At 32.3% G+C, this 15,151-nt stretch overlaps 1 protein-coding gene across 1 annotated transcript; it reads left to right on the top strand.

The window, feature by feature from the left end:
• Nucleotides 1-788: 788 nt before the first annotated feature.
• LOC143581848 (uncharacterized) lies at nt 789-13,169 on the top strand. The gene is made up of 13 exons (XM_077064533.1): nt 789-940; nt 1,940-2,086; nt 2,204-2,318; nt 3,271-3,351; nt 3,445-3,563; nt 4,116-4,217; nt 4,352-4,468; nt 8,871-8,933; nt 9,038-9,104; nt 11,116-11,169; nt 11,437-11,523; nt 11,975-12,013; nt 13,050-13,169. The coding sequence occupies exons 1-13, from the start codon at nt 789-791 to the stop codon at nt 13,167-13,169; spliced, it is 1,263 nt and encodes a 420-aa protein (XP_076920648.1).
• The last annotated feature ends 1,982 nt before the right edge of the window (nt 13,170-15,151 follow it).

The following is a 15,151-nucleotide window of genomic DNA, read 5'->3' on the forward strand; positions in this document are numbered from 1 at the left end:
TTTTGCTTACCAAGCCTTAAATCGGTTTTTTCCATTCATTCTCGTTTGGAAGGGAAAGAGAAATCACTTTGGGCTTAATTTGTCGTGATGATTTTGTTGAAAAAGATAATAGTCGAGGTTAAGTTTTAGCCACTAGGTAGAGGCTTACTTCCTCAACTTCAAAGCTACAATCTTGACCTTGTTTTTCTCAGCCACTATAACAATTTGTCCGGCTCAAGTCCTAGATATCATTAGCGATCCATGGTTCCATTCTGATCATACTCGACGACATGGGACATGCCATCATCTTCGTCTGTTCCATCGCCATGGAGGCGTGAGACTATCACCTCGTTGTCTTAGAACCTCGAACGAAGTTGATCTTGCACGAACTTCATTTGTTGTGCGGTGTTTTGTTTCTCTAGTTCCATGGGCACAAAGAGTACTGAAGCTTGATCAAGAGTGTTCTTGGGTTCATTTTAACAACTAAAAGAAATATGGGAAAAGTAGAGTGCAGTAAGGTAGGCTCTGATCCTATATGATGTACGACAGCTTTGATAACGGCTATATTTCACAAAAAGGCAACGAGCATGGCAGCATATAGATTAAGATGTAGGCTCGCTACTCAAACTAACTCGTTGGGCAATCTAAATCAAAATAAGGTATAGGTTGCCACTTAATTCTGATTAACACTTCAAAGATCACCATTCGATATTGACAAGATTGAAATATCAGTCGAAAAACGTTTACTCACAAACAATGAGATAACAATAGTTGTGAAATTTAAAGATCATGAAAAAAACTGCAAAGACATGGTGCATAAGTCTTCCGGACAAGTTTTCTGGATGCAAGGTGGCTTCAGGGTTAACATCAGACTTCGTAATTGCCTGCCTACATGGGTTAAATTGACCCAATATGGCATCATTCTCGTGGACTTAGACTTTGCGGAGTACCCAACCACTAGGCAATTTGAATCATCCACGCAGTTGCTGTTGCATACACCCTCAAAAGAAATACATTTTGAACCTTCTACAATGGGCCGAATTATAGATTTCAATTAAGCTTATATCCTCGCATCTGGCCACGCCTTATCTTTCATTGATAGTTCTACTTTCTTTGGTCCGGTTAAATAGACACATGTTGGTGCACTTCAGTAGATTACTCTAGCTCCTATATCACATTTGCAGTTAAAAAGTGTGTCCATTTTTTTGAAGACTTTGACTGCAGGCCATTAGTCTGCAAATAAACCGATTTTATGTTATTCTGATGGCATTGTTTACTTTTAACATGCTTTTGGATCAATGCTTTAGGCCTTCGCTGGTTCACAAAGTTCTGAATCCTTTTTACGCGCCTTGTCAGATTTTGATTGACGAGATTGTCATATATTTGGATTTTAACCTTTTCTCATGGTCTACACGGAAGCAGCACATAGTTTCTCATTCATATACTAAACTCAAATATAAAGATTTTGTGAACTTACCTTGTTCAAGGCTCTTCCTCGTGTTTCATGCCCACATGAAGAATGTGAAAATTGATTTTCATTTTCTTACATAATAAGTCTCCCAATGTGAAATATATATTGACAAATGATAAGATTGCTAATATTTACAAAACAGTTGTCGACTTCTAGATTTATCTTTTTACTCGATACCTTTATCTCGTGGAAATAGGATCGCGAGGGGCTAATTCAATATCATCTTGTAAAATAACTCGTTCCAGTCGTTGGCTATATGAGATGTATTAGATTAGTCATGTACTTACAATAATCATAGTCTTAAAAGTTATTGTGTGCAACATCTAACTCTATATGTAGATCCCTTATGTAACCCTTTAATACATAAATTGCTATAGCATTTGGTTGACATAAATTGTTAATACATAATTTCGGTACACCTTGTCAAAGTCAAAGTCAAAGTCAATACGTTTATGTTCTAGCCATTCTGAGAACTTTCATTTCCTATAGAACTTACAACCACCAACACAACAGCAGCCAACCTCGCGGCCTCAACTGCAACCGCTACCCACACCGCCACCATCGCAACTGCCACTGCAACCATGCACACAAACGCCACCGCAACCACACGAGGAGGAGCAGATATGCTTATCTCAGGTTTCTCTCTCCCGTCCCTCGTTTGATTTTAACTATTTAGCAAAATTTGCAGAGGTTTTCGATGGCATTATTACTTTTTTATATTTTCTTTATGCCTGTTTATTATTATTATTATAGCTGTTATTTTTCTGTTCAAGAGTCAATACCTCTGCACAGAAGTGAGCCATTACCTGAAGGACTTGTCGCCAATACTTCTGACTTGCAAATGCAGCCACTATGGGGTACTCGTAAGGTACACTTTGAGAATTAACTTATGTTACAAATTTACACACACATATATGCATGCATACATAACATCTTCAACACATAGCTAGTTTTTAGTGGAGAAGCTGATAACTGCATAAGCACTTATACAATATGCCCACAAGACATAGTGGGAGATTGAAAGAGAGTGGATTATGTGGTTCCATAACCGCCTTTCGTATCATAGTTAAAACAGCAGGTACATGTGCTTATGCAGTACTCATAGTTCTCTGCTTAAAAATTAGTTATGTATTGAACGATCCTCTTCCTCCATATCATTAGAGTTATAGATTCTAAAATATGACGAATTTGCTACTAGAAGTGTCAACGAGCTGAGCTGAGATTGAGCTCAACTAGGCTATATCTTGGCTCGTTTAACTTTTGAGAGCTTGAGCACGGCTTGTTTTGAGCTTTATTTTTCAGGCTCGAGCTTGTGAGTAGTTTTTCAAGCTCAAGCACGACTCGAACTCGGCTCATTTATTATTTGGTTTTATTGATTTATATACTTGTTTAATTGTTTTATATATATATTAGTTATAATTTATCTATAACACAATATATGGTATTTAGTTATTTTATCATATGTATATATAATAATTGTTATTATATAAATACATATCTAATACATTAAGTAAAAAAATATATAAACAAAGGCTCGTTTATGCTTATTTGCCAGTTAGAGCTCAATAAGTGAAGCTCGAGCTTCGGCTAGTTTATTAAACAATTTTTTTCCAGACTCGAGCTCGTTTAAGCTCGAGCTTTTGGCTAACCGATATCGAGTATCACGAGCGATTTGGCTCGTTTACACCCCTAATTTATACCGGATACGAAAATAAATGCAACAATTCTTATTGGGCTGTCCTAAAATTAAATGCAACATTTTTCTACTTTCGCAAAGTTTAGTGTTTAACGATGTAATTAACATGTATTCTTATCCACAGAAAGTTAATTCTAGAACAAGCTTATTTACTGCTGCAGTTGGTATAAAACAAAAGGAAACGGTAGATCAAATGGTTAGGAAGGTATATCATTTATTCACCTTATTATTTATTTTTTTATTTATATAATTTACTTTTTTATCATAAACACATGGTAATTACTTTCTTCTAATGCAGTTTTTGTCCAGTGATTTCAGTGTGATGCTTTTCCATTATGATGGGGTGGTTGATGAATGGAAGGATTTAGAATGGGCCAACAGTGTGATACATGTTTCAGCAGTTAATCAAACAAAATGGTAATTTTAAAACAAAAAAAAAAATTTTTTTACATCTACTTCATGCTTATGAATAGAACAGAACGAGACCTTGTTCATGTTCGTCCGTTAAGCCTTGATTGGACAAACGGACGGTTTGCAGACACATAATCGAAACAGAACTTCTTGCCGTGTTCATTCATTAAGGAATTTATCTTGTTCGTGTTCATTCGTTAAACAAACACAAACGGACAGACGAACACAAACAAAACTAAGGTGACAAACTGCAAAACATTTAAAAAGTTAAAATGTTTGGATAATAAACTAAAATTTATTAAATACAAAGACCTTTATTGACTGAACATAAACAGACGATTTACATTAACGAGTGAACACATTACCAAACTTTCATGAACATAACTGAACGAACGTGGCCTCTGTTCATGTCCGTGCATTTAACTAATCGAACATAATTCTTTGTTCATGTCAGTTCGTTTATTAAACTAACAAATGTAAACAAACTTACTGCCAAACAGTTCGCTGAACGTTCGGTTTGTTTACAGCCCTACTTTTGTTCTTAATCGCGTTTCATAGGTGGTTTGCGAAACGGTTTTTACATCCGGATATAGTTGCTGAATACAGTTATATTTTTCTATGGGATGAAGATCTTGGAGTTGATAATTTTGACCCTGACCGGTATGGTAGTCTCTTATAGTACAAACTTGTGACATAAAATAAAACTTTTTAATGTTAGACATATTATTGTGGTCATATGGTAACTACTATGAGAAATGTGATTGAATATTATTTTAGTTGTATGATATTCACAGATATTTGTCGATAGTTAAAGACGAAGGGCTTGAAATCTCACAACCAGCACTTGATCCCACACAATCTGAGGTGCATCATACGATCACTGCACGTTGGAGCAACTCAGTTGTTCACAGGTTATCCTCTATTTCTGAAGCAAGAATACGTTGAGAAATGTGAGAACCATATAATATAACAGAAGGCGGTTTGACAACCGCCTACCCCACTATCTCTTTAAATCATCAATGCACTATGTATAAGTGATTTATGTGATTCTCGTAGTTCTCAACAAAAAAATGGTTCTGAAAAGAACATGCTCGCGGACGCGTTCTTTTCGAAACCAACAGTATGTTAAAATTGCGAGAGTCGCATATGGTGTATACATTTCGGTTCAATGTTTGTTTATCTCTCTCCAATTTTTCTTTGATTTTATCTCCTGAACTTTTAAATTTAAAAAAATGTGCACATATGCATATAAATGTGCGTAAATGCATTTTAATAAAATACTATCAATTTTTTTTTTGAATATTAAGATCTACATACAGTTTACTCAATTTGTATAATAAGTAGTCCAAGGGTTAGATTTGTAACTACAGTTTTCAACATTATTATTGATTCTGAAATGAATGTTCCTCTATATAAATTATAAATATATGCGTATATGAATATATATGTACGAAGGCCGTTCATTTCAGAACCAATATTACGTTAACAACCGCAAAAACCTCATGTAGAATTTGTGCCTATTCTTTGAATGTAATACAGTGGACGACTATCAGGCTATGTAATCGCACCTATAGTTATCAAATGTGTTAGGCGCATTCAAGGCGCAAAGGCCTCTCCAGGAGCCTAGGCGCTAGGCGCAAAAAAAGCGTGGGCCTCGAATAAAGAAAGCACACTTAAATAAAAAAAATTCAAAAATATTTTGTAATGGAAAATACCACTTTTTTCAAATTCCAATATATTTCAAGCCATAATCCTCTAACATAAACTAACAAAATCATATAAAATCCCAAAATAGCCAACATATATCATCAAAGCAGATAGTTTATTCAAAAACTAATGATCTGAGCATTGTCAATCAAAAGTAATGATAATTTATTCAACAACAATCTAAATTAAATTAAAGTTTAAAAACATGTTAACATGTTGCATGATCCCAACTAGTAAATAAAACACACTACATTAAACTTTTAATTATGAAAAAGATGCATCTTTAAATAATTAAAATTAAAAAATATAAGAAATTGAGAATAAGCTCTGTTAATCTTGTTCTTTAATTATGTTAACCCAATTAATTTTAGATAAGTTGTTTAAATGGGTTAAATGATAAAGTAAAAGAAAATCAAATAAAATCAAGCAGAAAAATGAAAATCAAATGAAATCAAATAAAATCAAGCAGAAATATAAGCAAGGGCCGACTTTTCTTCTAAATTAGCGCCTGTAATTAATTAAGGAAGGCGGTGAACCACCGCTTTGCTAAAAAAAACGCCTAGGCGGCCAGGCGCTGCGATTTTAATAACTATGATAGCCAGGGCCGGATTTGGGCTTGTGCAGGCTAGGCAACTGCACAGGACCCAAAACCAAAAGGGGCCCAAAAGAATTTATCCATTAACACCTATTAGCCCATCACTGGTACACTGGCCTATATAAAACAAATAAAAAAACTTGGCAGCGATTGCTTTACAACTTAGATCATGTGTTTACTTTACAAATAAACAAACCAATTAACTTTGTTTTATATATTACAGTAATGTAGATTATTTAGTCATTATCTTTTTATGAGTTATTGTTTTAATATTTTATAACGTTTATTCTTTTTTCCTTTAAATATGTATATATTGTATTTTTGTTTTTATCAAGATGTCATTTTATAAGATACTAGTTTTAGAGCCCGTGTCACACACGGTATAATTCAAATTATAAAATTATAATTAAAAAAATAATTACATTGCGTATATGAAAAACAATGCATTACATCTATGCTTGTATCTATACAATGCGTACATAAATTGATTTTATTTATATCACAAAATGATTTTTTTAAATGAACTTAATAAAAAAAATGTCCGTGCAAAATCATACCCGAGAATGCGTCTTTCTATTGAAAAATTCATTCTCAGTGTCATATATGTATAATTGAAAGAATTTTGGTTATGAACCAATTTCGAAAATAAGACTTCTCATACGATAGTAGTTCTAACTATTCAGCCTAAATACAAAAGAGGCGTTACATTTATTGATATATTTACCAATTTACCACCCATCAAAGGAAAGTATGATATTAAATTGTAGCAATAGATGTTTTTCAAGAACTATGTTTTTCTGAGCTATACCATAAAAAAAATATTGAAAAGTTTCAGAGGGCTTCTCGACTTTGTCATAATGGCAACATAAAAAATAACATGTTAACCCATTCAATTTTGTGAATATTTTGTTTCATTTGAGCATAGTTTTGCATGGCATGCTTCACATATAACGTTCTGATCACCATTGAAGGAAAAATTAATGTTGACATAAATATTTCAAATTTGATAAAAGTTAGAAGCACTGATTGGCATGGGGGTGGCATGTCGAAGGTGTTCGCAATCTTTTCTTAAATTTTAATAGTTGAGGGAAAAATAGTCAATTTGTCAAATCTTGAATCTTTTGATTATTTCAAAAAATGCCCTTAAAAATAAACTTGAAACCCGAATCATGTTTAAAATTCTAACTTTCATACTTTTGACATTTTAAAGTCAAAACTTTGAACCCATAACAAATTTGACGATAAATCTATTTTGCATTCTCAAACTTTTAAAATACTCAAAATTTTTGTTTTTGACCCGTAACAAATTTTGACCTAAATGTAGTTAACTTGTACTAAACAATCTATTTACCAACTTTTGACCCATAAAATCAAATTTAACTTCCACAAAAAACCCGAAACAATTTTCATAGTAAAATAATATGTAAAATAATATGTTAATACTTATATTTATAAAAATATATAGATATTATATAAATATAGTGTAAAAGGAAAGTGAATAATTATTGATTTATTACATATATATGGGTATATTAGTTTTGGAGGGAAAAAATTGTAAGAATTAACCAAAACATAACAAGTGTCCACATTTATTTTATTTTATTAGAATAGGTAGATTTGGTGAAAGAACTTCAAACAAACATTAAGACTAAAAACTATAGAGAAAAAGTTAAATTCATAAAAAATAAAATTATCATTAATACACATTGCGTTAACTAATTAATGAATATTCGGCTAAAATCATGTTGCGACCCCTGAAGTTGAAAAGTTATGGTTCCACCAATGGCATAGCGTGTAGGGTTACTATAAGTCATAACCGGCAAGACGACGCTGGACGAGTGGGACGGTATTATTCACATGTAAATTATTTGATTAGGTTTATCCATTTATAAAGCCACTTGATTATTTGAAATTTTGGCTTAACAATTTGTATGATTATATATATATATATAGGGGAAAGTTAACGTACAAATGAAATTAGCATGCTAAATATGAGAATCAAGTAGAGTAATTATATATACAAGTAGAGTAATTATGTAATTATGTAATAATTACATAATTACTCTACTTGTATATATAATTACTCTACTTGATTCTCATGTTTAGCACGTTAATTTCATTTGTATTTGATCCAAACCATATATATATATAGGATTAGTATTATTTGACAACTCTTAAATTATTTTAAGAACTTGAAGGAACTCTTAATAACTAACGCTTTTTATAAAAAAAATTTGTATGTTAATGTTATTTAAGTGTAGTTTTATCACTTTTGACATCTATATTTACGATTACAGTTATGAAAATTAGTTTTTTTTACGCATATCTATGTTTTTTTTACACATGTAAATTTTTATCTCATAAACTTTACACATGTGTAACTTGTGATTTATATGTGTAATCAATTTTTTTTTATAAATATGATAAAAACAAGTCTCGAATAATGTTAATATTTAAAAAAAGTTAAAAAAATATTTGGTTTTTAAGAGTTCCTAAAAGTTCTTTAACCTTTTTTGAGTTCTCAACTATATATATATATATATATATATATATATATATATATATATATATATATATGTATTGGGGCCATTTTTATAACTCGTGCAAGGTCCACAAAAGCCATCGAGCTCTCGGAGACGGCCCTGATGATAGCACCTATTTTTCTCTCCCATTACTTCATATATATATATATATGTATTGGGGCCATTTTTATAACTCGTGCAAGGTCCACAAAAGCCATCGAGCTCTCGGAGACGGCCCTGATGATAGCACCTATTTTTCTCTCCCATTACTTCATATTATCTTCTATGCACTATGCATAGCGCATTATCTGATTCTTGCGGTTCCCGACATAATTGGTTATGAAACGAAAGTGCCCCTATATGTTTCCGTAACGTTGTTAGTATATATTCTTGATATTGCTAAGATGTATAGTTACATGGTTGTGGCTCAGATGTGTGTTGATCAGGTGGGGCATTTTTGTAAATAATTTTGGTTTGCTGCATCTTTAGGAGGGTTAAACCCGGTGACAAGCACGGATGTGACCCCACAAATGACTATCCTCCTTGCACAGGGTATAACCTTCACATTAATCAACTTACTTTGTTAATTATGATTTAATTTTATACCATTGTTACACATTAATAATAGAAATATTTATTTTAACACGACGAATTAGGTGGGTAGAATTGATGGCGCCGGTGTTTTCCAGAGCTGCCTGGCGATGTGTTTGGTATATGATACAGGTATTTTTCTCTAATACTAGAAAGATTTACTGATACATTAAAATATTGATGAATATGTATTTAGATTTCATAAGTTTTTTATTCAGTAACCATTTAGGTCTCGTTAATGGTAGGGGTGTTCAAAAACCGTTCAATAGATCAAACCGCCTAAACCGAAACAATTTGGGCTTGAGATCCAGATGGTTTGGTTTTCTTGGTTTGGTGATTAACTGTTTGGTACAATTTAAAACTTGGAACTGGCTTTGTGAACCGAACACGCCATTTAACCTTTATTAATCATATACTTTAATTATTTTTGGAGTATGGATGTATGTATATTATAGTCAAGAGCTACTTTTATCTTTTTTTAAGTAGAGAGAATTTCGGTTTTGATCCTTGTGGTTTCTTAAAATTATCAATTTTGGTCCATTAGTTTATTTTAGGCTTTTATGGTACAATAGTTTCAATTAACTATCACTTTTAGTCCAACCCACTAACGTCATCCACCAACCGTTAGTTAATACAACTTTGAGGGGCTTTTTTATATTTTCACACTTTTAATTCATATGAAATTTTTTTTACTAAATATAAGTTTTATACTTTTTGTTATTTTCTAACTATTATGGTTTATTATATTTGTTTATATATAAATACATACTTTTTTACCTTTTTAAAATATTTTTTTCTAAAACCGGAGCTTTTATGCAACTGTATATTTATTTATTTATATTTGAATGCTTTTATTTTTACTTTTTATATCCGTAATAAAATCTAGGCTTTAAAAAACATAATATTTATTTTTTAAGTTTCATTTTAATTCTACATTTCTAATAACTATAAATTATTTAGAAAACTTAACTTTTGTGCTTTTATTTCTCGGTGGTAAAAAGAGCATATATTTATTTTATATTGTTTTTTTTTTACTTTTCAATTGACAGAGGTTTTTGAAAAACTATTTATTAATTTTAATTATTGGTTTTTATTTTTTTTCAAAAACTAAATTTTTGTACTCTAAAGAGTTTGAAATAATTATTTCACGTCTTAATCACCTTGCCAGCCCATCAAAATAAGAATGATGTCTTGGTTAGTATTTATTAAAAATATACATTTGCATAAAAAAGTAAGATTCGAAAATATTATATTTATTAAAAATAAAAAGTGTATAGATATTTATATATAAATAAATATAAATAACCATAATACTACAAAAAACAAAAGGTATAAAACTTAATTTTGGTAGAAAACTAAAAAATTTTATGATTAAAAGTTTGTGAAAAAAAAAAAAAACATTTGTATTAACTAATGGTTGGTGGATGACGTTAGTGAGTTGGACTAAAACTGATAGTTAATTGAAACTATTGTACCATAAAAGCCTAAAATAAACTATTGGACCAAAATTGATAATTTGAAGAAACCACATGGACCAAAATCGAAGTTCTCTCTTTTAAGTATTAATACAAACTAATAATTCGAAGGAAAAAAAAATTGATTCAAACTAGCCAATCCAGCTGAACCACCCAACACGGCTGATTTGGTTTGCCGTTTCTGAAAGCCGTAGTTACAAACCACAATATATATATATATGTATATATATATATATATAGAAGATTTCAAATGAGAACCCCTTTGAGTTTTAAGAACTCGAAATAACTCAACGTAACGAATTTTTTTTACACATGCGTAATATATGTAGGTTACATACACGTAAAAAAGTTACATAATTTTTTACGCACCGAGTCGACTTTTTACACATGTGTAACGGACGTAAAAGTTAGTGTAATCACTTGCATTTTTATTCTCTCTCCTACTTTGACTTTTTTGCCAGATTTAATCTCAACCACATATTCCAATCAATTTAATTAATGTGTGGCCTAGAATGAAGTTCTTAAATTCTTAAAACTCACCATAGTTCTCAAAAGATCTCTCTCATATATATATATATATATATATATATATATGATTATTGAAGTAATGTTATTTTAATAATCATATTTGATATGTTATTTATTTAGAAAAATGTTTTATTTTGCAGAATGACTTGAACCATGCATGGGGACTAGATATTCTGTTTGGTTATTGTGCACAGGTACTTTCTTTTCTTCACCAAACAAACTAAATGTACACACTTTTGTTCACATTGTCACTTACAAATGTAGAATAATATTTTATATTTTACTTTATGAAACTGTTGTAACAAATTCACATCTACATTTCAAATGTGAATTGCCTTATGATTATACATTTTTTCACGCTTAATTATAAATGTCATAAGATGTTTTATTGAACCACAAAGTGAAAAAGAACATATACAAAATGCATATTTGTTGTGGTGACACTAGCATTTCTTTGATAGGGGGATAGAACAAAAAATGTTGGGGTTGTGGATGCTGAATACATTGTTCACTATGGTCTCCCAACCTTTGGGGAACATCAAAACAAGGTTAGTCTAATCATCATTTTTATAACTTCTTGTTTGATCATGAATATATTGATTTCAGTTATCTTTTATCTTAGTTGGGTCAAATGAAAAGGTTTAATTATAAAGGAACGAGTTAAAACTTAAAAGCGGTGTAAAGTCTACAAAATCTTATGCATAAGCACATAACGTGTCACTTTAATCGGAATTTAATACTATTATTGTAGTAACATAAGTTTATAACCAAATTTAGCACAAGTTATGTATTAAGGTCTTAAAAGTATACAAAAAGTAGTTTGGTTCAACCTAGCTTTTACCCCATTAAAAAATTACTCATTTTAACTCATTACTCAATCTACATGTCGTCTGCAATTCAAGCTCTAGTAAATGTGCCAAAGTTACCGCCTCTTGTAAACATTACAAGTTACTGCTATGAGTGAGATTTTACTGGGTGCGTTTCTTTGTTTGTTTGCAGGAAAACACTAATGCCTCAGAACCAAATGCTAGACTGGAAGTAAGTATTCTTTTATCATACAAAATCCAATACATATAGAGTTGAGGACTGCATTCAAAAGATATACATTAGCATTTATATACTCCAGCATCGCCATGGATCTCGGTCCCAAAATGGGCAAGTTGGGTAATATGTGAAAATGGATACTTTATATGCGGGCTAGACCAGAAACACACTAAACGGATCATGTAAAATCCCACTCGTAGGAAACTATTCGTAAAAGCCTATTTTTTTAATGGAATATTGGTTTTAAATAATCCCAACTATGCCAGTTGGCAAATAACAGTCCCAACTTTAAACTTGATTGGTTTAATTGGTATTTTTTTTAACAGACTGCGACTAGCGGATGTTAACTCCCTTAGTGATTTGCTGACGTGGACCTTCTTCTCCAGCCGCATCACGCCGGAAACCTGCAACTCTCCCCCATTCTCCCTAACATCGTTACTCCGTCTCTCTCCCTCTTCAATCTCCCTCTTCAAAACACATCGGAAATTAGAAAATAAAGCAGATTTCATCTTCTTCCATGGCCAATCCCTAGACACCAAACCCGATCTTATTTTCTAATAATCGAAATCAGTGTTACACGATTTACAAAATAAACATAGGGCTTTTGTTAAGGGGGTCAAATGATGGGTCAATTATCTCGAATGGTGCATGATTGAAGAGGGTGGACTTCGCCGGAGACTACGACGGCGACACGTCGGTTAAGTTTTGAATGAGGGGGGGGAGATGGTGTAACGATATTAAGGAGAATGGAGGCGAGTTACATGTTTCCGGCATGATGCGGCCGGAGAAGAAGGTCCACGTCCGGAAATCACTAACGGAGTTAACATCCGTTTGTCACAGCCCGTTAAAAACAAATACCTCTTTAGTTGGGACCGCTACCAGTCAAGTTTAAAGTTGAGACTGTTATTTACCGATGTGTCATAGTTGGGATTATTTAAAACCAATATTCATTTTTTAATTAAACAGTTTTCAAAATTGTACGCATGGTAGATTAATTAAGGTTTTGACTAGTTAAGTTAATGTTACTTAGGTAAGAAGGCAATCACATCATGAATACAAGATATTCAAAAAAAGATGGCAGGATGCTGCAAAAGAGGATGAATATTGGGTTGATCCTTACCCACATTCTTGGAACTATAGCATAATGTAACCTCCATGGATTCCCACCTTTTATTATTGGTAAGGCATTGAGAGTATATGTTTTTGTATCACACTTAGAAAATGTTTATTAAACATATGCGATTTGTACTTGTAGTTTCGTGCAAACAGTTTCAAATTTTCACATTTGCAATTGTAGAAACAATTGTTTGCGTTATAAGGACGAAGCAATATAAGGTTTCTTAACACATTAAAAGATCGCTTTACTATGTAGCCTAAAATGTCATAAGTCAAACAATGTGTATCAAATGGTGTATATGGTTCTGCCGGACTATACGCCTATATTTAGCCCTAAAAACCAAATTTATTGAAAATGGTTGCTACATTTGCACCAAAAGGTTGATAGCAAGATCTTGCGTCAACTTAACCTGACTGCTGAGTCGAACATCCTTAAAAATCATATAACCTGAATAATAGTCATTTTATGTTGTAAACGTGTTAATTGGGTTGGTGAATGGCGGGTTGTACAAAAATGGGTTTAAAAGGATAAATGGGTCTTCCCTAGCATGACCCATTTTTTGAATTTGTTGAATATAACTACCTAAAACATGAAAATTTTTGCCAGTCAAGAAGGGTCAAGTAAGATCCAACCACCTGTGTTATTGTGAAATTATTGTTTGACAAATGTGTAAGAAATAATAGTCAAGAATGCCTGACTGATTACTTTCTATCATCTATAAATTTACTTCACGACATTAAAAAGCAATAAACCCAACCCAACCCAACCCAACCCAACCATAAGACTATATGCTATGGTGAGGGGCATCGAAGCCCCTTCACATTGCCATGTAGGCATCAGGGGCTTCGAAGCATTTCTCCATAACGCCCCGCTATGGTTAAAGCCCCCTTAGGCGTCCCATTATATATATAAATGCATATGTATATGTGTATGTGTGTGTATAACAAGAAGAGAGAGAGAAGGCGCCGAAGAGAGAGAGAGAAGGCGCCGGTCATCCAATCCGCGCTCCCCCTCTCCGCGCCCCGCGGCGTTGTACGGCGCCCATCGCGCCCCAAAATCGCCCATGAGGGCGTCCACAGCGACCAGCCTAACCAATTGGTTTGATTCACTTTATTGCTTTAACATATTTTTGAATTAAAATCTAGCTAAAACGAAAGATGATAATACGTCGTTGGAAAATGTGTTTCCGCTCCATCTATCAGGGCCGACTCCGTGGTACCAATATAGCAAAAACAAACATAATACATATATTAAAACTTTGTTATTTTATTTTAAATAAAAAGATAGTTACCTATTATAAAAATATTTCTAAAGTGGAATTGTAGATTGAGTTTTAGTAATTCAAATTAATTCACATAATAATAAAAATAAGGAAAATTAGAAATAAATAATCACACCTTTTGTATAATGGCCGATAATAATCCTACCTTTAAAAATCACTAGCAATGGTCTCACCTTTTAACTATTTTTGTCTCACTGGTCCTCCGTTAAAAAATACTTAACGTCGTTATGTTTTTTCCCTAGTTTCAAACCGATGTTTTAGGGCTTTTGATCGGAAGAACGATACGAGTCGACCGATGTAAAAGTTATCTCGAAATGGTGATCCAAACGACGAAACAATGTTTCAATTCGGGTGCTTGAATTTCCAATTAACAAAAATCAAGCCATTAGAATCACCGTTTCGAAATAAGTTTTACATCAGTCGACTCATATCGTTCTTCCAATCAAAAACCCTAAAACATCGGTTTGAAACTAGGGAAAAAACATAACGACGTTAAGTATTTTTTAATGGAGGACCAGTGAGACAAAAATAGTTAAAAGGTGGACCATTGCTAGTGATTTTTAAATGTGTGATTATTATCGGCCAATACACAAAAGGTAGGATTATTTATTTCCAATTTTTCTAATAATAATAATAATAATAATAATAGTACATGCTTACAATTTATTCAATAACACTCCAACAATCTCACTCACAAATTTATTATAGAATTATTAAGTTTCACTTATGACGG

Source organism: Bidens hawaiensis, unplaced genomic scaffold, assembly GCF_021521415.1.
Source record: "Bidens hawaiensis isolate Kalapana, Puna unplaced genomic scaffold, B.hawaiensis_p1.1 tig00031208_1, whole genome shotgun sequence".
Classification (NCBI taxonomy): Eukaryota; Viridiplantae; Streptophyta; class Magnoliopsida; order Asterales; family Asteraceae; genus Bidens; species Bidens hawaiensis.